At 41.7% G+C, this 26,654-nt stretch overlaps 1 protein-coding gene across 1 annotated transcript; it reads right to left on the bottom strand.

Moving 5' to 3' along the window:
• Positions 1–1,037: 1,037 nt before the first annotated feature.
• Positions 1,038–26,654, bottom strand: PDGFRL (platelet derived growth factor receptor like). Its single transcript, XM_086612490.1, has 6 exons — positions 26,600–26,654; positions 16,325–16,619; positions 8,334–8,485; positions 6,580–6,873; positions 6,119–6,258; positions 1,038–1,686 (listed from the first exon to the last, which is right to left on the bottom strand). Exons 1-6 carry the CDS (start codon positions 26,652–26,654, stop codon positions 1,498–1,500), a joined length of 1,125 nt encoding a protein of 374 aa, XP_086468616.1. The 3' UTR covers positions 1,038–1,497.

Below are 26,654 nucleotides of genomic sequence, written 5' to 3'. Positions count from 1 at the left end.
GCAAGCTTGTTTAATGTTTTCCTTAGCTACACTAATAATCAGGTTAATGGCATACTGAGAAGCTTCCATTTTTACATTAGTACTTATTAGCTATCACTGAACAATGCTCAAAGGTCAGCATTACCTGGAGCAAAGGGCTTACTTCAAGCCTTCACCAGAAGAAGCTGTAGGAATTCTAGTCAAATGCAGGCTGAGATACGTTGAAGTGTGCAAGCACAGGACTGGTTCCTGGTTTAGTTCCTCATATGCTCAGAATAAGCTGTTTTTCACCGGCTTTGTAAATAAAATGGCTCACTTTAAGAATTTTTTTGTAACACAATTACCCTACTGAGTAGACTTGTAGTGGAAGTTCTAGCTTACATGGATTCTGTGATTGAGGCTAGGAAGAAAAAACGTTGTTAAAATGTCCAACAATGTTGCAATCAAGTTCTTACCTTTTCTCCGGAAAGTCTCTTTCCTTGTATTGGTTAACTAAACCCAGGGTGAGAGAAGCAGTTGTGCTTATTTATCCAGATATAGTTCTGTATAAATCAAACATCTTTTCTTTTCTCCTAAGTAAATAATACAATCGAGTTGAACTTGTGATTAACCGAAGTAGAGATTCTGCTGTATAATCAAACATTATTCTAATGTTACCTTTGGTTTTGTTTCTTCTGTAAATGATACTATATAAATAAATGCAAGTTTTACCTTTAGCAAGCATAATTTGCTACCTAATTTGGTAAGCATAACACCCTACATCTATTGAGGAGTTAAGTCTAAGTAAGCTATGTATTATAAGGTTGGAAGAATGCAACAACATCAGGAAAAACCAACCTATCCAACCACTTACTAGTCTCTGGAGACCTAAATATATATTAAGGTGCTAGGGGGTATTAATCTTCCTCAGGAGTGTGAATTTTATTTGTGTGTTTATGTCTTTGTACAAATATGAAGAACACACATGTTTATGTTTTCATAATGTTCAGAAATTTAATTATTCTTGCAAAATAAACATTTACTATTGGCTAATTCTGTAACAAGTTTTTTTTTTTTTTTGGTTGTTTTAAATATGTATAGTACTCTAAAATTGCACAGCACCAGAAGGGATACATACCTGCTTGGTGGATTTTTGAGGATATTTAATATCCTCTCGGTTCTCACATAAACAAAAAAGGCACAAACCATACAGAGGGTTAACCTTATGAAAAAGTTTGAAGAAAAAGACCACATGCAAAGGAAAGCCCAAGAGCACCTATTCCTAAATATAATAAGCCCTGTGCATATTCAGGCTCAAACTTTACCACTTCATAGTAGTTTTATTAACTCATAACTGACTACTGCTGAGCATAGGGAATCGTGTTTTGGCCTGTCAAGCTAGTGAATATGGAATGCATTGACATATGAAGAGAGACAGTGAAAGAGAAAACTTTGTTTAAACATCATTAATAAAGAAAATAAATGGCTATAATGTCAAGTAACATACAGTTAGCATTCTATGTCCAGAAGCCTTTGCTTTCAATTTAGTTCAACTTCAGTAGCTACTGTTGTTTCTCCTTGTAGGTTCTGAGCTATACAAATGTAGTTTCCAGCATCTCTGGCTTCAAAATCCTCAACAAGAAGAATGCTCTTTGAGATCCTTGTGGTATGTCCAGTTCCTCTGTTTATCAATCTCCAGACGTTTTGGATAATCACAGGCCTCTCAGACTGTTTAAAGGGGAAAAAAAACCACACAAACAACACAACCCATCCATGTAAGAAAATACACGATTCTGCAAAGTGTGTTTAGTGACACTGCCCTATCAAACCCTGAAGCAAGAGGTCAGATAGCAGGAGCCTATATCCAAAAGACAGCTGTGAGTGTCGGGCAGTTGCAAGCACCATTCCTGCATTAACTATTAATGTACCAGTAAGTTTAATACAATGGGTTCTTCTGTTCTTAAGTGCAGGTACTGCCTACCTTTAGCTCAGTGATGGGCAGCCAAAGCTCTGCCTGGAGTCTATGAATGAACCTGGTTGCAGTGGGCCACTTCCTAAGGCTGCATTTGGGAACTTGATCAAGTAGGTGAGGTATCTTGGAGGAGATGTCTGAACTTATTTTCAGACTTCAAGCATGTCTCAAACAGGAAGGCAGCAGTGGCAGAAGTTAATTGACCAAGCTTTACCTAGTTCTCCTTTAGCACAGAGAATAGCTTTAAGTCATGTGTTGCAAACTAATTCCTCCTCCTCTAGTTTCAGCAATGCTGCATTAGATAACATACGAGCAAACAGTAACAATTCACAAATGCTTCTAAATTAAGCCTCACATTATGCTTTCCAAAATGTACATAACTTCAAAGCCAAAAATACAAATAAGGATGCTTAGAAAGATGCTTTTTAGATTTTTTGTTCTTGTTGTTATAACAGACTTTTTTTTTTTTTCCCCCTCTTCTGTAAGAGAAGTCTCTGGTGGACTGTTTATCAGGTCACACTCCCTGGTACCTCTGAAGTTTGCAAAGGACTGGATAAGAGAAACTAGCTGAAAGCTAGACTACAACAGCCTCTTGCCTTGCAAAATCCATCATGCTAGTCCGCGACTTTAATCATGTTGACTTGTGCTACACCAATAACCTGCATAAAACTGGTGAGAGAGAGGGGGAGAGAGAGGCTTTTGCTTGGAAACCATCTACTCTTGCTTCAAGAAATAAATGGATTGGCCATTTACCAATATATGCTACAAGGCTTAAGCTAGAGTAGAAAAAGGTAAATTAAGACACTTCTCTAGAGCCAAAGCCACAATCCTGCACTTGCAAAATGACCAGTACAGAAGCAGCTACTAGTCTTCTTGAAGCTTAGGGATGGATGAGTCAGGGTGCAGTCAGGGAATGCCTAGGAAGTAGCAGGTGTTTACAGCTAGCAAAAACTTTTCTGAAAAACTGGTAATGTCATCCAGAAATTCTTAACCCTTTAGGAGGAATCAAGCCACTTACTTAGCAGAGCTCTACCTAGCAGAGCACTACCTCCTGTTCCCAGCCTGAAAAATCAAGTGCTACCTACAATCAAGTACTACTACACACTTTCAAGTCTAAGTTAGTTCTTAAACATAGAAAGTTGAACTTTCTTGACCCTCATTAAAGTGAAGGTAAAGGCCAGGTAAGGCAGATGCCATTTGCCTGGCTGGGCTGCTGCTAGCCCAGTTTTTCTCAAACTAACTGCTTTCTGCTTTGAAGCTAGTTTCAGGGAATCATATTAAAGGAGTGGATCAGTACAGATCAGTATGCATTTACAGCAGGTGAATGAGCAAATGCAATTGTCTGGGAGTGGCAAGGAAAAAAAACCCAAACAAGTGAAAAAAAAAGTAAGAGGGAGAGGTTAGTGACTACAGAGATGAGGTAAGAGTCACTCCAATGCAACGTATCTAGGAGCAAGGAGGGACTGAAGTGCTCCTTCTGCTAAGGGATCAAGCCATAGGTGAGAGCCCAGGTGCTGAGCGGAGAGGTGGTGGGGAACAAAAACTATCACTGATCTCCCTGCACTGAAAGCAGCAACAATGAATGGAAACATCCAGTGAATCTTAGAGCATTGCAAGTGCCTTTCCTTGCAAAAATAAGGTGCATCTGACCGGCGTCCCTGATGGTCCTCTCCTCCCTCCAGCCCCGCCTTTTTCCTTTGCAGTACGTGAATACTTCCTTAACAAATGCTAAGTCTCCAACAAGCATGCAGTGCTTCTACTCTGACATTTACTTGATCACCTTGTTGGGGCACAACCCAAACACAACTCTTCCCTCCCTATCCCCAGGCACAGATGGAGCTGAGACTGTTCCCTCCAGTGGATAAGCACATCAGCCCTTCCCAGGGCAGATGCAGGCCACAGGCCAAAGTCCCTCAGCCCCCGTAGGTGGGTGTAGTCCTCTGCTGGTAGCACGTGCCCTGCACTGGAGCCATAGTATCCCCAGCAAACAAGGGAGACAACTGGCATGTGTTTAGCTGCTCATATTCAATCAGCGCTGCGAGGCGTAACTGCAGTACACGTGCCAGCGCTGCATCCAGTTCTGGAAGATCACTGGAAGCAACCGGGACAAGAACAGCCGGGGACCAGGCTTGGGCAGCCAGTCAGCTCTGAAAGATGCAAGAGTGGCAAGAGGTGGACACTAGTAAGATACAGAGCTTTGAAAGGCTAGGCTGAGTCTAACATTTAATTCCTTCAAATTGTTTGTGTTTAGCAGTTACAGGTAGTTACAAAAGACATAAAATGCAGGTTTGTATAGGCCGTTACTACAGTCCAATAAACAGATATTAAGGGAAGCGAAAAAAAAAACCCCAACCAACCAAAACCCACACCACACACAAAAAAGGGAAAACTGTACCAATTAACAAAGCTAGTGAGATCGGCAGGGGCATTTCTTCTCATCCTCATCCAAGAGTGAATCGTTACAAGACTTAGAGTTAAAGCCCCACCTTGAAGGACGGAGATACTACCATTGTTGATGCATCTCACTCCAAGTAAGGCTAAGAGCTAAATTCAGAGGAAGGCATTGTGCATTTAACTCAAAACACACTATTGCTCTCTGCAGCTCCCCAAACCTGGAGGCACTTCAGTTTTCTCTAGCATTTCACTTTTTACTTCACCAACAGCTGCAAGCTTCTCTGTTCATTTAGACATCTGCCCCTTTCCTTCCTAACTTCAAACAGACACCAGAAACAGGAATTCTGCCAAACTCTTCTGGTGCTCCATCCAGTAGTTACTCTTCCGATCACTTAACTCATGCTATCAGTACCAAGCCCCTCACCAAACGCAAGCAAAGCTGCCCTGGTTTAATAGCCAGGACAGGGCAGGGAGGGAAAGTTGGTAATTGCTCACGAACTCTCAGACTTCAATAGTCTCAGCAGGAAAAACTAGGACAAGCAGCTGCAGAAAACAAACAAACAAACAAACAAAACCAAACAGGTGGAGGGGAGAGGAGGAAGCGAAAGAATAAACTAACATCTAAGCAAGGACTAGAAACCTGGTTCTACATACCCACGGCTTTCACCAGCAGTTCAAATCCCTTTTGTGCTCACTTGCTCTCCCTACTGTTTTCCTCATCTCTAATGTTTTCCATTAAAAGGCACACATCTTCCCATGACAGCGGAGTGCTACAGGCTATCTTAACAGCTACGGCAAGCTTCTGGGGCTTAAAATTTCAGTTTTCTCAAGCCTAGTAAGCACTGAGCTCCAATCCTTCACTTAAGCAATTATCTCTGCCATTAAACTACTTAATTCTATGCTGGCTTAGGGAGACCAGTGCTGATACAAGACCTTATTAGCAAGCTCTGCCTCGTCCTTTGACAACCCAGCACCAGGAGGGCTGGCAAATGGAATGCAATGCAAAACCTCAGGTCTTAGAGGATCCCTTTCCTCTGGTGAAGGGTTCCATCTTCCAACAGTCTTTCCATTGCTCCTAGCTTGCTCAGAATAAACAGCAGTAGAGATGAGGCTGGTTAAGAAATAAGTCCCTACTGTAACTGGTCGAGGTGGGTAGAGGAAGAAGAGAGAGGACCATCCATGATACTAGTCAGAGAGACCTTATTTTGTGCAAGAAAAAGGACCAAGTCTTCTTTTTCAAGACCAAAGTTCTAACATTCACTAGATGTTTCCCGTGGATTCTTTCAGATGAGGCTGGACAGAAGCAGATTTCTGTGCTTCTGTAGGCAGCAATCAAGCTTAAAGATTCTGTGCTGTGACGATTCATGTGCCCGAGCCATGGAGATGGAAGGGATATCAAAGGCAGAGGCATCAGTGAGGTTTTGTGGCTTGCCCTAGAATAGCTTCCTGACGCTGGCTGGCTTTGACCCTGTCTAAGGCTTTTCTTTGTAAACGCTGCCAGAGGCCAAGTGTCTCTGGAATGGAAACCTGAGGGATGAGTGAGGTTTGCCGGGCTTGATTTTTGCTAACATGAGCAGAGCTCTCCAGATTCATTCCTGTGCTACTTCTAGGCTCTCAGGGTAAGATGGGCTGAAGTTCAAAAGGGATGTGCTGCCTCCTCCTGCCAGCACGCCTGAGCTAGCAAGAGGCAGACACCACAATCTGAAAGAATCTTTTCCCCAAATCTAGACACTGGCATTCAAAGCTTTGCCTTTAAAAACAAAAAGCATTTCAGCAAGGGCATGCATTTCTTACCTCCTGCCCTGGGTACTGCCACCTGAAGTTCACATCTACATCTGGCTCCCCAAGGACCGTGCAGATTACATGAATGCTGTCACTGACTTCTGCTCTATTGGATGATGCCGCAATTGTGGTTGAGGGTGGGCCCTTGGGAACTGGTAGAAAGACAGTGTTTGGAAGCACAAAATTTGTTTTTAAAGTTAAATACACTGTGAAGACTTAAAGAGTCAATTTTTGCCTCAGTTTGCTTAACACAGCAAGTAAGTCATGTACACCTGCAACTTTCCCCTCCACACTGGAAAACCGCTGGAATTTAAACCTACAAAGTTTTATCACATATTCTTTTGATCAAGATTTTAAAACTCTGTGATTACACTACTTATTTTACTTTTTCTTTTTTTTTAAAAAATGTTTTCTAAACAATGTCAGCAAAAGAAACAGGAGTCTGCATAAGCATACAGAAAACTGCACCTTACCTTCCACATAGAGTAGGTGATACTTGATGGAAATCTGAGGTGCTCCTTGTGACTCTGCTTTGCAGTAGACAATACCTTTATGATCAGAAGTAGGGTGCTGGTAGACAAAACCCTTCTTCACATCATAAATAATGTCAGTTCCATCCGTTTCAATTTCTTCTGCTGGAAATTCCCTGTGTAGAGTTACTTTTGCTGAAGGAGTAGTAACACGGCATGGAATGACTGCAGGTTTATCTGGGTTCAGGTAGACGATCTCAAAATAACTGGGAGTAGGTACAAAAAGTTCCTCTTTATCTGTGCAGAAGAGTTGATATAATTCGAATAATATTTACATCTTGGTTTAACAGAAAGAAGAGAAAGTACATACGTATGACAAGAGAAAGTCACTATGAGCAACATTAAAAATTAAACCAAAGATTTTTGCTTTAAATATGCACGCAAAAAAAGAAAAACCACTTTTCTAACCTGTGAGTATGTATTTATATAGCTTACATTAAAAACATTAAATAAAAAACCCCCACAAAGTATTCTTCACTGTAATCAGATTTTTTTAACCTTAAGAAAAATCTTCGGAATTCCTTTTTAGCAAGTTTCCAAATACTCATCTGGATCTAATTCTGTTCACTTGCCCAGTTTTAAAGGGTAACACACATAAAAACCGCACCACCAATGGTAAGATAAGCACTTAAGATAAGAGAGATTCTTTGGAGCTACAGCCTTTTTATAGATACGATTTCAGGCAAAATGTTTTATTTACTGCTCTAAGTAGCTGAAATGTTCAGTACTTTTACAATGACAGTTAAAGAGTATTTCCATATTTGGCATGCTGCTTAGGAATATAAAGCTGAAATTCCTCTTTCTAGCGCAAGCATTTACATAGTAACTTGACTGAAAAGTTTATTCCGGTCTTTCTGAAGGAAAGTATCCTCAGAACACTAAGCACTTCTGATAAATGGCTTCTTCACAGTCTCATGGTCTAATTTAGCTCCAAAACATACAACAAACAATCCTATCTTAGCATTCTGTACTGAAATGTTTGCTAGCCAAGAATGCTTTAGCTCTAACCAGGCAGTGAAGGTTGTTTTACCATTCAGAATGTTTTCCATGAGAAGAACAAATTAACCATTTGATTTCAGCTCTGCTGTACCAAGTAGCAGTAAATTGCATGCTATTACCTACCACGACCCTATCCATGCAGTGTTAGGGCTACAGCCAACCTCAATTCTCTGGGACAACACATGTACTTGAGAGTGTTTTGCCTCTCAACACGCTACATAGACTCTTGGAAGAAATTGTGGCCTTGCCAAGAGCAACGAGGTCAAGACTTTTAAGACAGTGCAGGTAACCAAAAGGGAGGGAGGTGGGAGGAAGAGTCCACGTCGTCATCTGAATGCCATGACAAAATGAATCTTCTGCACACATTTATGTTCTTTATTCAGACACATTTTCAAAAATTAAACATTTTTTTATTCATTTTGTAGAAGATCCTCAGAACGTATTTTCAAAGGTATTTGCTTTCCATTGCATTATGCGTTATTTTGGGAACACATTTAGCATAAGCCATAGGGAAAATGGACTCATACATCACACTAAGCAAGTAATTTTCTGCTTGCCAGCACTGTCTTCCTTAACGTCTACTAAAAAAGATGAAAATCACGGAAGAAAAATCTTCACAGTGAAACCGCTGATGTAACTTTATTCTTGCCTTACTAGCAAATATATTTCCATTAATAATTCCCTAGTGAATTAATTACCTGCGAAAAAGATGTACGTTGAACCTGTTTTAGTCTCATCCTTCCTGCATTTGTTACCATTGCACAGCTGAAGCCAGCAGCTATATTCACCTGTGTCTGCTGCAGTGGAGTTTGCGAGGATCAGCTGACCGTACCTGTCAAGCTGCTTTATACTATGAAGAAAAACAAAAGGCAGAGACAAGCACAGATATATTTTCTCGTACATTTCCGTCAGCTCACTTCTACTTTTTTTTTACTCCTACTCTGCAACTGACCTACCTTTCGCTTTCAGAGCTATGTTGCAACTTCCCCTTTTGCTCCAGTAAAGATCTGCTTACACGAGTAGTTTCATTGATTCCAACTACACACCAGTGCTTGCAAGCTTTTCTCTTGTACAGTTCATTCTTGGATTCCTTTCAGTCTCCATTTTGAAACTGGGCTGTGACTGCCATAGACAATATGTTTGTCCCTGTATATCCCATATTTTCCTGCTCCAAGCCAACCTGCATACATCCTAGTTCTTTTTTTGGATACCATTAACTGTAGCACTGCTTCAATAGCATATAGGAAAGATAATTCAGGAGTAGTAAGTAGCAGGTACTTTTTAATAAGAGTTTGTTTGATGATTTATGCCTCCTTTCAGTATGAACGCTTTTCCCGTCTTTAACATACAGGTCCAAGTTTCCACTTGCAAACACCATCATAAAAAGCTTCTCTCTCAGCCTGGATTTGTTCTGCAAGTAATTAATTTTGCATTGCCTACTCCTCTGCCCCAAGCCACCTCACTGGCATCCTCTCACTGGAGTTTCCTCATCACCCGTCAGCTATTTCAGAGCACGAGCCTGAGAATTGCTGGAGGTGTACTGGCAGTGTCATCATGTAACTACACAAAATTCAGCCTCTGATTATTTCAGACTTGATTTGCTTTTTTCTCTCCTTCTCCTGAACTTCCCAGATACCTCTCTCAGTTGACTGACATTTGTAAATGTGCAAATATTTATAAATACGTAGATAAATATATATGTAGGTACTGACAATGTTTCTAAGGGTCAAAGGTCCTATCTATGACATTCAGCAGCTACAATCTCATCTTGTTCTTTTTTTATTTTAAAATTTGCTTTCCTGGCTCTTTTTTGCAGACAGATGGTGTTATGGTTGGCAGTCTGCTGTGTTGCCTTTTGATGGACTGCAAAAGAAATGGTCCAACAGATCTAGCTCTCAGGGAACCCTGTCAGGACAGCTGCATGGCAGTACCAATGTACTCCAGGGCTGCTCTGACCCTTAAAAACGTTATTTTCAACCACCTTCCATGGTAGCACATCCAGAACGCAAAGGTTTCCTGCTTTACTTTGCAAGACATCGAGTTAACAAGGTCACTTCTGTTCTAATCAAGTCAGGAGAGATTTATTTATTTTTTTAAGGCATTTGATAAAAGAACTTCTTTTCAGTGTGCACAAATACTCAGCTTGCATGAAGTCTGAACAGCTCACATACTTTTACTCAACCGTGGGTTCTCTGAATATTTATTATCCTCTTATTTCTTCTTATGAACGTGGCAGTTATTCTTTAAGGCAGATGCCTGACTGAATCATTTACTTCTGGGATCAGCATGCTTTGAAAAAATTCTTATCCTCCAAAACACCTGGTCACTGTGCAATGGTCAGGTATGTCCATAGCGGCACTATAGACATGCCTGACTGTACGGTATGCTCTAAACGCTCCGTTTTGCTTACACCTCCACTGCAGGCAGAATAGCTACTTAAACAGAGAGGCCACTACTTCCAGCTACACGCACTTCCCAAAATTTCTGACTCCCTAGGTGTTCCGCCAGCAGTTTCCACTGCTACCAGCAATCACAAGCTACGGTTCATATAACCCAACATTCAGCCTCCAGCCAAGGCCAATAGCTTAGAAATTAACAACGCACCAAACACACAACCCAAACAGGGCTAACTGGGAATTATCTTTTCCATTAAAGCCCTCGGACACCACTAGTACATTCATCCGCCATCGGGCAGTTTTGAGGCCTGCCTAAGGAAACAGGCAAATCATACTTCCTACCCACTAATGCGCTTGTCCTACACGACCTCACCTGATTCCACTCTTTGGAATCATGTCATTATGCAGTAGTAGCATTTTCATTTTTAGTATATACATTACCTTACAATTATAAGTTATCTTCAGTTTTTGGATAAGCTTTGAGAGATCCCTATTCATGCAAGAGCTCCTGTTATGTATAGTACCCAACAGGAAGAAAAGAGAAATCCAAACCATGCCCTAGTCTATATTTAGTTTCACATTTCACAGGCTACATGATTACATCAGCATAAAATATTCTGCAAGTATCCAGCACTAAATGTCAACATTACAGATAAAACATTATGCCGGAACATTTCTGCCTCTAACCGTTAACGCAGACACTAAACTATAGCTCAAAATCCCAACAGACAGAAAAATAAGGTCAGAGTTAATTAATTATTGTACAGTGTGTTCTACTTCACTGAGAACAAGCTATCCAGTAATCAATGGAAATAGCCTAGCGAGATAGTCATCCACAAACACGCACCAACAAAACCTGGCAACTGAGAGTGGAAGCATTGAAACGTGTGACATGATCATATTAAGCAGACAAAACAGGCCATATAAAGTAAGTTACAAATGGTACATTCTGCAAGCTGAGCAATATTTCCAGGATAACCTTTATTTCATTAGTATTTAAGATGCCGGGAAATCTGACTCCAAAGCCAAAACTTTGCTGTGCTCTACATATCACAAAGTAAAAATGTTATATATACAAACATTTCAAGACTGTTTAAAGAAAATAGAAAACTACTCCAAAATCTTATTCCATACATTTATCTTATTAAGCTTTAGCTTTATGAAGTTCAAAAGATCTTTGCCAGAAAAACTATGCCAAGTTTAGAAGCTTAAAAAAAAAAAAAAGAAAAGACAAAAAGATAGTGTACATAGTATCACTCAAAGAGCATCTAGCTAACTCCTCTCAAGCAGCTGCATTCATACATTCATACTGACAAAAGAGAGCTTATCTCAAATATGAGCTCACTAGGAGAGGAACATAACATCTCACTGTTTATCACAAGAAAAAAATCCCTAGCTTTCAGACTTCAGAGCACACAGAACGCAATGAAATTCAGTTTAACACATGAGCACCACTGACATCCCGCTAAGCCAGCAGGAGTCTGTGTTCACTGAAAGCAGTCTAATTTTGCCTTCTACAAAATACAGTTTCCTCAATACTTGTGAGGGTGCTCCTGCCCATATCCCTGTACACACAAATGTGCATGTGATGCATGTCCAGCTCTTTGCCCCAGCTTCTTCCATTGGAAGAGTTCCATTTCACGTGAATTTATTTATCAGATGAAGTTCCGTGATGAATACAGATGGTCTTCGGCAAGTGAGAGTCCCACGCTCCAAGTCAGGCAGAGCAGAGACTATGCACAGTTACACTGCCTTCATCTAGAGCAGCCTTTTGCTATAAGGCAAAAGAAAGGGAAAATGTGCTTGCACTTATTTTTCTTTCATCCCTCTTAGTTTTTGATCCTTCTCATACATTGTAGATCCAGTTTCTGGGTGAGCCTACAGTCATTAATTTGTTACGCACAGTCTTACAAAACAGCATTACAGCCCTTCTGTTCTGGAAGTGCACAAGCCACCTTTGACCATTAATGTCACCAAGATTTTTGGCCAGTTCAGCCAGTACAGAAAATTTTCAGACAAAAAGTTATCTGTATTTATGCTGCACAAGGCAAGAGAGCATTACAGACAATAAGCTAGTCCTGAAGGAAGCCGGTGTGTGTCCTTAACTCAGACAAGTTTGCATGATTCTAGCTTTCTCCCCAGAGTTGCATTGCATGCTACAGTCTCTAAAGCTAAGTAAATCATTTCAGTGTGTACTGTTATTTACTCCAGTTAGGATAGTGGAAAGACAGGATTTCTCCTCTGGCTCAACAAGAAACAGCCAGAGAATCATCCTCCTCCTTCCACTCAGCATCTTTCCCTCCCCCCATATGATAATTTTATCATATGTTAACAGCTACAGACCTATTAAAAACTGAGACTCTCTAGTACAGCAAGCACAGATATGTCATTTACCAGGTCGTAAAGCATACCTACAAAGACAAACTCCAAGAAAGCAGAGCCACTAATAATAAAGAAATGGCTTTTCCAATTATAATATCTTCCTTCTTTGAAAAGTCATATTGTCCTCCAGGCTGCTGTGTTCTCCTTAACCATATGGGCAAGTTAAAAACATGATAAGCATGGCACAGAGACAAAATATCTGGCTTTTATCTCTACTTCTTTTTGTAACCACCCATAGGAAATACATTATGTGGATGCTAAATTTAACTAATTGCAAACGAAAAACACCCTCTTCTCTCAGAACTACAGACAGAAAACAGAACACAGTGAGCATGCATGCACCTTCTGTGCCAGCTCCTGCCCTGGACCTCTGCTGTTAACAAAGCCCCTGACCACCAGACCTACAAACGCCCTCACTGCCCTGAACCTTAAAGTCTCTTCTGTCTCCTGTAATTGCAATTCTGGTAGAAACCAGGGTCCTGAAAGCCTCCTCTTGTAACAGCTAGAGTCAGAGGATGTTAGCAGTTCACAGGAGATGTGAAACACCTTGCTTATTGTTACAATTCCCAACAGACCAGTTGAATTTGTACATCCCTCCTGTTATTTAAAGAAAAAACAGGAATTGGATGCCTGAGCATCTGTTGCTGTAGGGATGTACAAATGAACAAAAGAATGGGAGTCATTAGTCCCCAGCAATTGCATGGAACTCATCACCATTGACCCTTTTCCTCACCCATCCTCCAGGCCCCGCAATCTGCTCCTTCTTCACTTTCCATTACCTCCTCAGACACCAAACACTTCCCCTCCGCTGCTGCCGCCAACTCTGGTTTGCACCAGTGCTCCAACTCCAGCAAGACCAGCATGGAATTCCAAGGCAGAAAAGCCCAGCCCAGATAATTAGCTCGAGTTTCACTCCACACCTCACTAATTCCTAATGAAGTGATTACCTTATACTTGGTCTTTAAGCACTCAAAAACTCTTAGAAGATACTGAACATATATCTATCTAGATGATTAAACAATTTTTCCTGTAGGTAGGTTATTTGCTAGTAATTTTTCTGATTTCCCCCCCCCTTTGCCCTGTATTCAGCATTTTGTTTTAAAATACTGAGCATAATATATTCATAAAATTTAAAAGTTTGCCTGTTGTAGTTGGTGCTTGGTGCATGTCTTTTGTATGCCGTGAGGAAGATCTAACCTCCTCTTGAAAGATGATAACATTGTTAACTATCTTTTCCACTGCCAGTTCACATACAAACACTACCAACTGAGCTACATAAATAACATGCTATATTTATAATATTTCCAGTTAAATTCAGTCAAAGGTTTCTAAAACCATGGAATATAAATTTCATATTCCACATTCTATAAAGCAGACTTTGTTTCTGTATGCATCTCTTAGCACTACAGCAAAGATCTTGAGATAATTACCGAAGTCATGCTAAAACTGTGATGAAAACGTAACCACACAAGATTGTGTAGTCAATGTCTCCATAAGTTATTACTGTTCTGTGACTCTGAAGTGTGCTACTAATCTATGCTTTCAGTTTCTCTAGTTAGTTATAGGATCCTATAGGATCCTTTTGCTTACATTTAAAATTGTTGCTTCAAACTCAGCCTTACTGCTTCAATAACTTATTTCAAAATAATTTTTCTAAAGTGGAGACCATCACATTTCAATATAGACCCTTAAATGTAAGCCTAACATACTCCTAAATGAAAATACTTAGGCAAATTATATCCACCCAGCCAAAATGTGTTACAATATTTATCTTCTGTGATGTTGTTAACTGTTGTTATATGGTTAAAACATTACAAATACTGTGAATTTGAATGAGAGCAGAAAGGTAAATTGCTGAGGCACAGAATCCCAAACTACCTCAAACTACAAAATGCCAAACTACACAATTACGAAACACTTTTTTTTCCCCCCAAACTACCTTAAATTCTTCTATTTTGTCCCACGTGCATCACTAGAAAAGTTCTTAATTTCACAAGAGAGGAATAGACAGTCAAACAAATAGTGAAGAAGCATTCAGACGCCTCTCTAAAAACCATGCGTACCTGCCTTGCCGCCTTCAATGCCAGATACTCAGACAACATGACCTGGAGGTCCACCTGTCCATGGACCAATTCATGCCAGCAACCTATTTGCGAATGCACAAGACGCCAGATAACACTTGAAAAGGACAACCTCCCCCACCCAGGCGGTCTCCCTGTTGCTGCTGCTGTGCGCACCCAGCTGTGGCTGGCTGGAAGGCCCAGTCTGAGCTGCAGCTGATAAACGCCATCTGCTGGAATAAATCCAGATAAAACACTATTTCTTGGAAAAACAAAAGCAGTAGTGGTTGGGTTTTTTTTGATTGGCCACAAGATCTTTTGAGGGCTATCGCTGCGACACGCCCTCAGCAGAAACAGGCTTTGCTGCTGTAACTTACTGCGACAGAAACCTTCCGCTACCAAGGTTTACTCGGCCAGCGTTAGTCTTGAACTTCTCAGCCATCAGGGGACAAACGAATAAACACTGGGAGAAAAACTGGCTCGCGAATTTCAGAAGGATATGCTAGAGATCATAGTGTATAACTGCCAGTCTTCAACACTCCTCTTTGAAAAGAGAAATGGAAAGGAGAAGAATATATCTGAAAAATTAATTAACTGGGAGTAATTTTAAAGTAGCATCATACCTGTAAGTGAAATGGATCACAGAGGTTCATTCAGATGAATGAATGTTCATTCATGACTCTCATCACAGAGTCATCATTCAGATGACCTCGGTTATTTATGGAGAGCATACACACTGGTACTTAATTTAGGAACAAAAGGACAATAGGAAGTTGATACCTTTGCTCATAGGTCTGTGCCTCTCTCACCTAGAAATCCAAGAAAAGCTCCTTGCAGCTCGCTCTTAAGGCATCATTCACAGTGTTCCACAGTCTCCTCACTACTTGTCTTCACTGACATATAAATCTCCATAAAACAGCCAGTGACAAAAAACACTACTCACAGAAAAAAAATGCCTGTGGAAGATATCCTTAAAGTCCTTATATACCCCTCCTCTTTCAAGTACAGAACTAAATTACTACATTTAATCTACATTTAGCTATGTGTACCATCAAACACCTGGAAGGCAAACAAAAGCACGGGTTTTTGGAGAAGACATTTAGAGAAACAGGACACTCAGCTGGTGAGGCAGAGAGAGTCCCCAGTTCCTCTTCCTGCTCTAACAACTATTTATGTGGTTTCCATTAAGACGTCATTAGATGAAATAAAAAGCCTTCCTAAAACCAAGGCGACTATCCTCAGCATTAAACTCTGCCACACCATAAACCCTGCAATTCCCTTTTGCATACAAAGATAACTTTGACTAAAAAAGTAAAGACTACTCTTACGTGCTTCTTAGCATGGTCATTGGTGTATTTTTATGCTAGTTGAGAGACGTGGGTTTGAGCCTCTTCAGGAAATCAATCATCTTAGTGTTTCAGGTGGCAGCTACATTAGCAACCAGTACAGCCCACCAAGAGCACGTCTCTATAGAGCAACAGCGTTGGTAGCGAGTACTTGACAACCACACTCACACATTTTGAGTGTTTTACTTCAGACTAGCTCTAGTGTGGCTCCCTGTTAGTGGCTGGAGGACACTGGTGTCCCACTGGACCACATCTTCTATTTTAGATTCATCTAAAGGAAATCCCGCTCACATGCTACAAGACCATTCCACAACACAAGTCACAGGACAGTAATCAGTGACAACTGAAAGATGCTCATCCTCTTTTGTTGATATTAGAAACCATTAGATGGAACATCTTGGTTGTAAAAACATGAACAAACAAACAAAAAAACCCCAATGGTATTGAAAGTGGTAGGGAAAAAAGTTCTGGATTCTTTTTCTCCAAAAAATGAAAAACAGCTTACCTGAGTCGGGAGTCTTTAAAGGTGTCTAAGTATGAAGGATAGTTCCAAGTGACATTACTCCCCTTACATCGCAGTTCTATGCTTTGTCCTGCAGACAGGCTTAAAGTGGCAGCTAGTTTCTGGAAACGACCTTTATCCATCACCTGTGTCAGTATGGACTGGGACTTCAAAGACGAATCAACAGATTCTCTCTCCTTCATTTTCAGGGTTTTGGGTTTTACTTTTTTGTTAACAGGCTTAATTTTGTTTTCCCCAGGTTCTTTTGGACGCTTACTCCTCGCAGGCTGTCCAATAACTAGTAAAATAAAGAAAAGAAGGCAATGTTACCGATTGGAAAAAGGCTATATTTGTTTTTTTTGCAAAAAAAAACAACTACCATTTTATCACAGAGAATAACTAAAGCTTTGTTCTTCCTATAAACGATTCATAAAAAGGAGTAATAATTAATTTCCATAAGTGTTTGAACTCTCTGGCATGACCCACTTTCCTGAGGAAAAAGAAAAAGAAAAAAAAAAGCTTTCAACAACATGTGGAAAATCTATACTTATAGTTCACATAAACAGACAAATATGTAAGGTATGATGTCCTGGTTTTAGCTGGGACAGAGTTAGCTCTTCTTTTTAACAGCCAGAAGAGCTCCGTGTTTTGGTTTTAGTCTGAGACTTGCTCTGAGAAGAACACTGACAGCGAACTGATGTTTATAGTTGGCGCCGAGGTCTCAAGGACTTTTCAGCTGCCGGGTTCTTGCCAGTGTGCAGGAGCACAACAGGATAGGGGGGAGCATGGCCGGGACAGGGATGTCCACGACTCTCCTTATGATTTGTACTTAGACCTAGGATTGAGGGCCAAACTGGCCAATTAGTATTCCATATCATGCAGCATCATGCCCAGTATAAAAGTGAGGGACAGTCAGAAAGAAGGGCCTTTGCTCTTCCAGACTCTCAGAGTGCTCTCTCCATTTCACTCTCTATTTTCAGGCCTCTTGCTCCTCCGGGATTGAGGTATCAGGACTTATCTGGTTTGGGATCATTCGTTTGGGACGAGACAGGCCTTGGTCAAGGGGTGGTGAGCAATTACACCATACATCACTTGTTCATATATATTTATCCTTGTACATATCCGTACATATATATATTGGTAGTGGTAGTAGTAAATTGTTCTTATGTCAACCCACAGGTCTCTTTTCTTTCTCTTCTTAATTCTCTTCCTCATTCCCAGCGGGTGGGAGAGGGTGAGCAAGCGGCTGTGAGGAGTTTAGCTGCCGAGTGGCCTAAACCACAACTGGTTTTTTTGGCACCCAATGTGGGGCTCAAAGGGTTGAGATAACGACAGATTTGACCGGAATGCGTTAAAATAAAGAGTTTTATAATTTAGCACACCTTATCAGCTGTATATGCTGTTTGTCAGAATTCTTTCGCAATTTATTACCTCCGCATGTTGTACTAGGATGAAAGGCATTTTTCCTCCAATTGAGAGTTTTACTGTGCTATGTTGTGGAATGCGGAAAAACTTGTGGGTGTTGGGACCAGTTCTGTATCTGTATTCGGCAGTGCAGAGGGGAGTGGTGATATGGACCTCATTTATGAAGCACTACCCGGCAGGTGTCGATTACACCGGTGGCTTCTCTCCTTTGGAGAGCCAATTTGTAAAGGAAACATCTTCCTTTGTGTTCCCTTCCCCCGCCCCCCAGGCCATTTACCAAAGTTTATGCAAATTTTCAGAATACTGAACAGCACTGGAACAATCTAAAGAGCTGGATTTTGTTGCAAGGCCTCCTGAATATATGTTTTCTCATATATATTTTAATCAACCGTTTAGAAGTATGTGCCTCAAGGGGATTTGATGTTGGGTGAAAACAGACGATAAAATGTATTGAATTGTGTGATATTAGTTGCCGAATAACCCTGTCACTGCGTACCATCATTGCTACGGTTGTTACATTATACTAATGACATTATATTAAGAATCATCCAGGTTAATGAAGAATGAACTTCGACAGAAGCAGAACTGATTCCAGACACCCAGCAACTTCCTTGAGATCAACATCTTCAACCTGCAGACTGTGGACATGGACTGTTGCCGGATACACCAATTACGAGCTCCAGATGACATAGTCTCTTTTGCATGTGACATCTGGAGCTCGTAATTGGTGTATCCAGCAACAGTCAACAGTTCTATCGACTGAGAGAATTCCACATCATCTTTCCTGCCCTGGGAGACTGTTACAACAGATGAAGACCGGACTTACGAACTAAATGAACTCAACACACATTTTGGAGGGATGAACCATGGACTACGGGAATAGTATCCATGTATATATGTGAGGTTTGAGCATGACATGCATGGTATGGATACTGTCCTGGTTTCAGCTGGGACAGAGTTAGTTCTTCTTTTTAACAGCCAGAAGAGCTCCGTGCTTTGGTTTTAGTCTGAGACTTGCTCTGAGAAGAACACTGACAGCGAACTGATGTTTATAGTTGGCGCCGAGGTCTCAAGGACTTTTCAGCTGCCGGGTTCTTGCCAGTGTGCAGGAGCACAACAGGATAGGGGGGAGCATGGCCGGGACAGGAGGGTCCACGACTCTCCTTACGATTTGTACTTAGACCTAGGATTGAGGGCCAAATTGGCCAATTAGTATTCCGTATCATGCAGCAACATTCCCAGTATAAAAGTGAGGGTCAGACGGAAAGAAGGGCCTTTGCTCTTCTGGGGCTCTCACTTTTGGACTCTCAGAGTGCTCTCTCTGTCTCGCGCTCTATTTTCAGGCCTCTCACTCGTCCGGGATTGTGATATTGGAACTTATCATTTCGGGATTGTTCGTTTGGGATGAGACAGGCCTTGGTCAAGGGGTGGTGAGCAATTACACCGTACATCACTCGTTCGTATATATTTATCCTTGTACATATCTCTGTACATATATATATATATTGGTAGCAGTAGTAATAAATTGTTCTTATCTCAACCCTCGAGTCTCTCTTCTTTTTCTTCTTTAATTCTCTTCCTCATCCTCGAGGCGTGAGGGAGGGTGAGTGAGCGACTGTGAGGAGTTTAGCTGCCGGAGCGGCCTAAACCACGACATACGAGAACTTTACAAATGGGAGGGAAAGAAATGCAGCATTTCCATCTCCAGTTACTTTTGTCATTTCTACCTCATGTCATTGCCATTTAGTACGCAATGCTACACACGTTCTCCATCTTCATACGGATGTCACACACCTGTCAATTCTACATAACCTTTTCACACACCATGTTACTGTAAGAGACACATGAAGAAAAACTGGGAAGTGTGGAACTTCATAACAATTTATAAAACACTGATAGTGATGTATTTTTCTTCTTTTACAGCAAGTACTGTGAAAATACAAATGGCACTTAAGTCACTGGAAGGTAGACCTTAATCCATCTTTTCTCTGTAACAGTCATCTATTTCCACAGCCCAGACGAAAACAGAACTTTATCTAGAGGCAAACGGTAAGAGATTTCATTACCTGCTAGAGACAACAAGGATGCCCAGCTGCCTTTAAAAACAAAGCAAAGGAAATAGAAAGGAAAATGAAAAATGAGATGTCTCTAATTAATTTTTAAAAAAAGTAAATCAAGATATTCCCACTTTAGCTGACAGCAGTAAGCACAGACCTTTCGTGAGATGAGCCTAAAATTGCTCTCCCCGGGCACCAAAAACTCCACTAGCTGTGCCTGACAGCAAATTCATATAGAACATGGCTTTTCCACATGAAAACACATTGTACGGATTTGTACAAATCAATTGATCAACAAGCTCCATCTGAAATTAAAAATAGCCCTGCTGTGTAGTGAGTTAGCATGAATTAAAACTGGTACTGGCTTCAACATGAGCAGCAGCACTTCCAGACTCCTGCCACTGATGGCTCCCGTGACGTTCTCATGTCCCGGCTGGACACCTTGCACTGCTTCAGCCTTCCACTTCTCTAAGTCCAGGCTGATGCACACCATGTCTATTAAATGGCACAGTCTTGTAAGCAGAAATTTAAAAACCAGAATAATTCAATCTGAACATAAGAAAATGCTTTTCATTGTGAGGGTGGTCAAGCACTGGCACAGGTTGCCCAGAGAGGCTGTGCAGTATCCATCCATGGAGGTATACAAAACCTGACTGGACACGGTCCTAGGCAGCCTGCTCTAGGTGGCCCTGCTTAAGCATGGGGCTGGACTAGATGATCCCAAGCTCAGCCATTCTGTGCCTCTGATCATGTCTGGAAGGAAGGGTGAAACAAATATTTATGCTTCTTCCAATTTTTCTTCACACCTGTGATGCCACTAGCTATACAAAATTCACAAAATTTGGGGAATAATGAAAACAAAGGAGAATTTCAGCGAAGTGGTTGCTGCCTCCCACAGAAGACTCTGAAATAGGATTTTTCTAGTTACTCGGAGCACATTAGCAAGTGACACAGCACAAGTAACACAGGGGCAAAGAGTTGGTGCAGGAGTACTTTTTTTCCTGCATTACATTAGAAAGGTTACAGTGGGTCAGGCCAAATGTCCACCTAGCCAACATCTTCACACTCACACCATCCAGTGTCAGATGTCAACCAGGGAATCATACAATCATAGACTGGTTTGGGTTGGAAGGGATCTTAAAGGCCATCTAGTTCCAATCCCCCTGCCATGGGCAGGGACACCTGCCACTAGACCAGGTTGCTCAAAGCCTTATCCAACCTAGCCTGGAACACTTCCAGGGATGAGGCAGCCACAACTTCTCTGGGTAACCTGTTCCAGTGCCTCACCATCCTCAGAGTGAAGAATTTATTCCTTACATCTAATCTAAATCTACCTTCTTTCAGTTTAAAGCCATAACTCCTTGTGCTATCGCTACATGCCCTTGTAAAAAGTCCCTCCCCAGCTTTCTCGGAGGCCCCCTTTAAGTACTGGAACACTGCTAGAAGGTCTCCCCGGAGCCTCCTCTTCTCCAGGCTGAGCAATCCCAACTCTCTCAGTCTATCTTCATAGGAGAGGTGTTCCAGTTCTTTGACCATCAGGAACAGGGCAACCATCTCTGCTCCTTTGATACTAGTCTCCTAGCTTCCAAGAACCTTCAGCTCAAGCTACCTGTGACTCATCGTTTTATTGTCCTTGGTGGATTGTTCCTTCATTAATTTGTCTGGTCAATTTTCAGAACTACCCAAATTATACATAAATATTAGATGTCTCCTAGTTTTTTTGCATTACGTGAATAAATATCCATTGTTTCTCCAACAAGTTTCTCTGTGACACTTGCACTTTTATAGAACTCAAGCGTCCTTCAAACATATCCTTTCCGGACTGACAGGTCCTACCTTTTTCACTGTTTCTTGTAAAGAATATACATCTTACAACAGTTCAGTTACATCACGTTTAGGTAATGGAAAGAAGGCAAAAGCAGACTGTACACCATGTTAAAAATACGGTCAAATCACAGTTGTACATATTAGTGGTGTCTTCTTTACCGTCTAAATATCTCGTTATTTTTTCAGAAAGCAGTATCAGGAGCTAACTTTCTCTAGAATAATCAAGTGTAGCTCCAAGATCACTTTCCCAAGTAGGAATTATTGGTTAGAAACTCCTAAGTAGAAACCCATCAATGCACATATGAAGTTAGAATAATTTCTGTTACTTTGCATCTATCAACACAAAATTTCAAGTCCTATTTTCACTGCCTAGTCTTCAAAATGGAGAGATCCTTTTGCAGCTCCTTACTGATGGTTTTCTTTTCTTTTCAGCATATTTATAAATCTGCTAAAAGTATGTGCCTTACAAAATCCCTGTGAAATTCAAGTGGATAAGAACAATTCTATGCCCATATGACAAAAACTGAAGATTAACTCCTACTCTTTATTTTCTGTTAGTTATTACTCCATGAGAGGTCTTCCCTTGTCTCACAGCACCTTGGTTCTCATGGAGTCTTTTAACAACAGGCTTATCGAAAGCCTTTGGGAGTCCGAGTACATCAACCAACTCATCCATGGCCACACTCTATTTATAAAGTCCTTCAGAGAACTTCAGCAGACCTGCAAAACAAAACGCGTTTCTGAAGGGGGCGACAAATTCCAGGTACTGACATATTTCCATTTCCCTGGAAAGGAGCAGTTAAGTGATGGGTTATGCACCCAGGTTACGACTTCAGTGTTTTCACATTCAAATTTCTCTTAAGACTTAGGTATATATCACCAAATCACAGCACTTAAACACTGTTCATCTTGATTTTCTCTAAAGCCAATTCTTTTGGCATATTAACGAGACATGTCCTCTAATAATTCTCCCCATAGAGAAAGATTCCATCTGGGAGCTGGTTATTACAGTGCTCAGTAGGATACTGCACTCAAAGTTTCTGATATCCTTATCATGTCACCATTTTCCATTAAAACCTCCCTAAGCACCTCCATAACAAACATGGGCGCACACAAATTATTAAGTTTTTAAAATTTTACTTTCTGTAGATGTTCTTTCTTATCCCCTGTTCCCACTAGCCTTACAAATTTTGCAGCCATCTCTCCCTGCCCCACCCCAGCACATCAGAAGAAGAAAAGGATTTACGGTTTGTTTTATCCCTTTTGCAAGCTGTTTCTCAAACCCTTTTTGTCCGCCCTATTCAGTTTTTTATATTTAACCCATATGTGAGTTAATGAGCTTCCTCATCTTATGTAATTCCCCCTTCCGAAACTAAATGCACCAGCTGTTTCTTTGGCTTTTATTATTCCTGCAAGAATATTAAAACTAGAGTCTGGCTGTTCTAAAGCAACATCTGAGTCCAATTACCTGAGTACTGCTCCAGATCAAGTCAAGAACTGCTGCTTTTCTCGGGGGTTCTCCGAGTAGCGGCTCTAACAAGTCATTTGTGGCATCTAAACAATCGCACTCGGCGGCACACCCCAACATGTGTGATCTCACTTATGTGAGGGTAAGTCATTCTTTTTGCTTTGCTATCCAGTCCTTCCTTGCTGCCTCTCTGATTTTCCTTAAGAGAGCAGTCATTCCCTCCATCACATTGGGTGGTCAGTAACCAGGTTGGTTGCTCTTCACAGGGCTAGTATTCAGTCCAGATTACTTTTACTGACAAAACCCACCAGGAATCAGATTTAATACTAAAGCTTTCTTTAACACATACTGCCACTTCTCTCTTGGGTTGAGCTATTCCATCTCTCCTGTGCCCTAGTATTAGAAGGTCTCACTGACAGGCCTGATAAGCCTTTTGGATAAGCATCCCCATGCCAAACCAGCCCTTCCAGTTCCCTGTTATACTTTCCAGATTTGTCTGTAGAAGCACATGAGCTTTGGTCCACTCATCTTTTCCTTTTCTTCCCTCCCCTCTCCCCGCTCTATTGAAATAGGACTACTTGTTCCAACTACGCTTTGCCATTTCCACTACGTTCTGCCAATCTCAATCCTCACACTTGTTTGAAGGCACACGGATCTTACAACCTAACCCCAAGGAAATGCATCATCCCGAACTGTGTGTTCTTCCACATCTCACAATCTACCTTTAAGAAACGGTTAAAAAGTCCCCTATGAAAGCTTTTCAATTTTAAGTGCCAGAAGCCTGGTTTTGATTTTCTCTAGACGAAGTCTTTCCTCTCCACACAAGCTCTCTCTGTTCCATGTTTTTGTAGTTCCCAGTGAGTCTGAACACTTTCCTCCTACACCACACTCCCAGCTACACAGTGAGACTCTTGTCTGTCTGACCTTGTATTTCCCTGCAGGTGACAGCAGGGGCATTTCAGGAAACACCATCAGAGGAGCATTTATCGACCTACACAGAATGCTTAGTTATGCCCCTCTGCTGCACTTCACCTGAGAGGAGAGTTTCCAAGTGAGCTGTGACCATGCTCCTCCCCAACAATCCCTATAAGTCCGTCCAGGTATCTACTAACGTCACCACTTCTGCACCTCACAATCCTGCCTCTTCTCTCATCACTGGATCAAGTACCTGTATGCACAACAACTAAATTAACTAGTACAGTAGTCTATCACCCAAGATAAAGAGGACACACAATCAAATTCCTCCAAGAACACAGAACCTACCGCACAGATTCCTTCATTCACTTCCCTGGGAAAGTCCTGCAGGTAAGGAAACATTTATGCAAGTACATGAATATGCCATGTTTGGGATACTTTACCATCTCACCAGATTTATTCATGGAGCCCTCATTGTTTTAACCCAGCAACAGCATTTCTTACCTAAAAAATTATAAAATTAAGACTTGGTAGAAAAATATTCATTGAGAAAACTCCTCTTTTCTACCCCGATCAACTATTAATGTCAGTTCTAAGATGCACTGTTACTCATTTCCTCTACAACTGTACATTCAGGGTCTCTATTAACTCATCACGCCAAAGCAGGATACTGTGCATTGATATGTCATGGAAATACATCACACAGCACTTCTGCTTCTGGTTCACACTATTTGTCTCATTCTATCCTTTAATGTTTGTCTGCCCCTTGGTCTCGCAGATGTTACACACACAACAATCCCCAAGTGACTGTTAGTCACATAATAATAAAAAGCATCCAGTTTTGACTTGAGACATCACCTATATCCAAATGCACATCTTGGCAGCACCCGAGACCTTTCAACTCTCATTAATACTCATTAATTCTTCCTTGAAAATAAAAAACACAAAAACAACCTAACAGAAAAACTAAGCATGAGGTTACCATAAAGAATAATGCTTAACCAACAGAATTAAGATGAGAGAGAAGAGTCTTTGTGATCACAACTAACGTAACAAAACAGGTTGGACACATCTCTGTGGTACTTCAAAAGAAAATTTAATCATCCAAATCAATACTCAGACAGACAATACTGGTTGACACATCAGTACTCATACGATCATCTGGAGGGATATATTTGACTGTTCATAAGCTAAAATAAGCTAAATTAGGAAGGCTATTTTGAAATCACAATGTCTGCATTAAGACTTGTACCTATAGCTTTAAACAAGAAGCTGTCATTAAATATGCCAGGTTACTGTCTCCAGTAGCTAAGCTTCTGAATGACATAGCATGAAGCACCCAGTCAAAACTCAGTATAAACTAGACAAACTAAGGAAAACATAGGCCTGGGAAATCTTTTGCCCACGTTACAACTATTTCTCATTCTGTGTTTTCACTGTCTGTTTCTCAAATAGAAAACACTTTTCTTGATGTGGTAGTGCAGACCCATAGACCAAGTCTTTCAGCAGAAATCCTCTCCCACATCACACTGGTCCAGAGTGCAATTCCTTTGCACGCAATCATAAGAAAAACTGGGCTGCAAAGGACTTCTGGAAGTCCCTTCCCACCCTCGTTGACTTGCTCAGAGCTTTGTACAGTTGAGTCCCAACTATCACAAAAGCTGGAGACTCTACAGCCTCCCACAACAACTTCTTTCAGTGCTTAGCAGCTCACAGGGTGAAGGATACTTAATTTTTTTCTTACAAGAAGTTTTCCCTTACGACCTCCTGGGCCACTCGTGGTACATTCCTCTTTGCCTTTCACCGTGCACCTCAGAGCTTGCCTCCCAGTCCTCTACAAACCCTTCCACGGGCTATTACAGCCCTTGTTCCCCAAGCCCTTTCGGGGCAGAAAATAAAGCCGTTTATTTTTGTTTCTTCTGAAGAAGTTTTAGTAAGTTTATTCACATTTCGCAAGAGGCAAACAGCCTCTTTCTTCCCTAGTTAACAGCCACATAAGCCAAGACTTAGTTATGAGTGTCCCTTACCAGTCAAAAACTGGCCTCGTCCCTCACCAAGACTTCATCACGACCTGAAACTGAGTGACGAGTTTAGTTCTCTCAACAAAAGAACAACCGTGCACGAAACCTTTTTTTTTTTCCTCCTTTTAACCCTGAGCACCACGTCCAGCACTGACCCTCCTCCGGCCGCAGCGCGTGGATTTAAGCAGAGACTTTAAACGCCGACACTGAAGAGAAATGGCGGGGGCAGCCGGTGCTGCCGCAAACGCCGCTCCCCAAAACCCCCGCACGGACCGAAACCACCTTTTCGGTCTCCGGCGGAACGCCTCAGCGGCTCGCTGGCCGCAGACCGAGACACTGACCCGCCTCTGCCCAGCCGGGCGGGAGCTCCCCCGCCACCGAGATGGCTCCGGCTGTCATGGCGGGGGGGGGTGGGGGGCGGCCATGGGCACTCGCCGCCGGCTCCGCGGGGCAGCGGCGGCCGCGCTGAGGGCGGGGGAGGCGGCCCCCCACCAAGGAAAGCCCGACGCGGCTCGCAGAGCGGGGGAAGGCGGCGGGGCTGAGGGCGGCGGGGGTCGCGGCTCACCGTGCGGCAGCGTTTCCTGCAGCAGCAGCAGGCTGAGGAGCACCCAGAGCCGCAT

The sequence above is a fragment of the Tauraco erythrolophus genome, chromosome 5 (assembly GCF_009769465.1).
Source record: "Tauraco erythrolophus isolate bTauEry1 chromosome 5, bTauEry1.pri, whole genome shotgun sequence".
Lineage (NCBI taxonomy): Eukaryota > Metazoa > Chordata > Aves > Musophagiformes > Musophagidae > Tauraco > Tauraco erythrolophus.
This window is presented reverse-complemented; position numbering and strand designations above follow the sequence as displayed.

Coding starts and splice junctions, on each gene's coding strand:
- PDGFRL (XM_086612490.1), bottom strand. CDS start 26,654: ATGCGGCTCTGGGTGCTCCTCAGCCTGCTGCTGCTGCAGGAAACGCTG. Junction 8,486..16,324: donor TTTAAAGACTCCCGACTCAG/GTAAGCTGTTTT, acceptor TTTTCTTCATAG/TATAAAGCAGCTTGACAGGT. Junction 6,259..6,579: donor TCACCTACTCTATGTGGAAG/GTAAGGTGCAGT, acceptor TCTTTCTACCAG/TTCCCAAGGGCCCACCCTCA.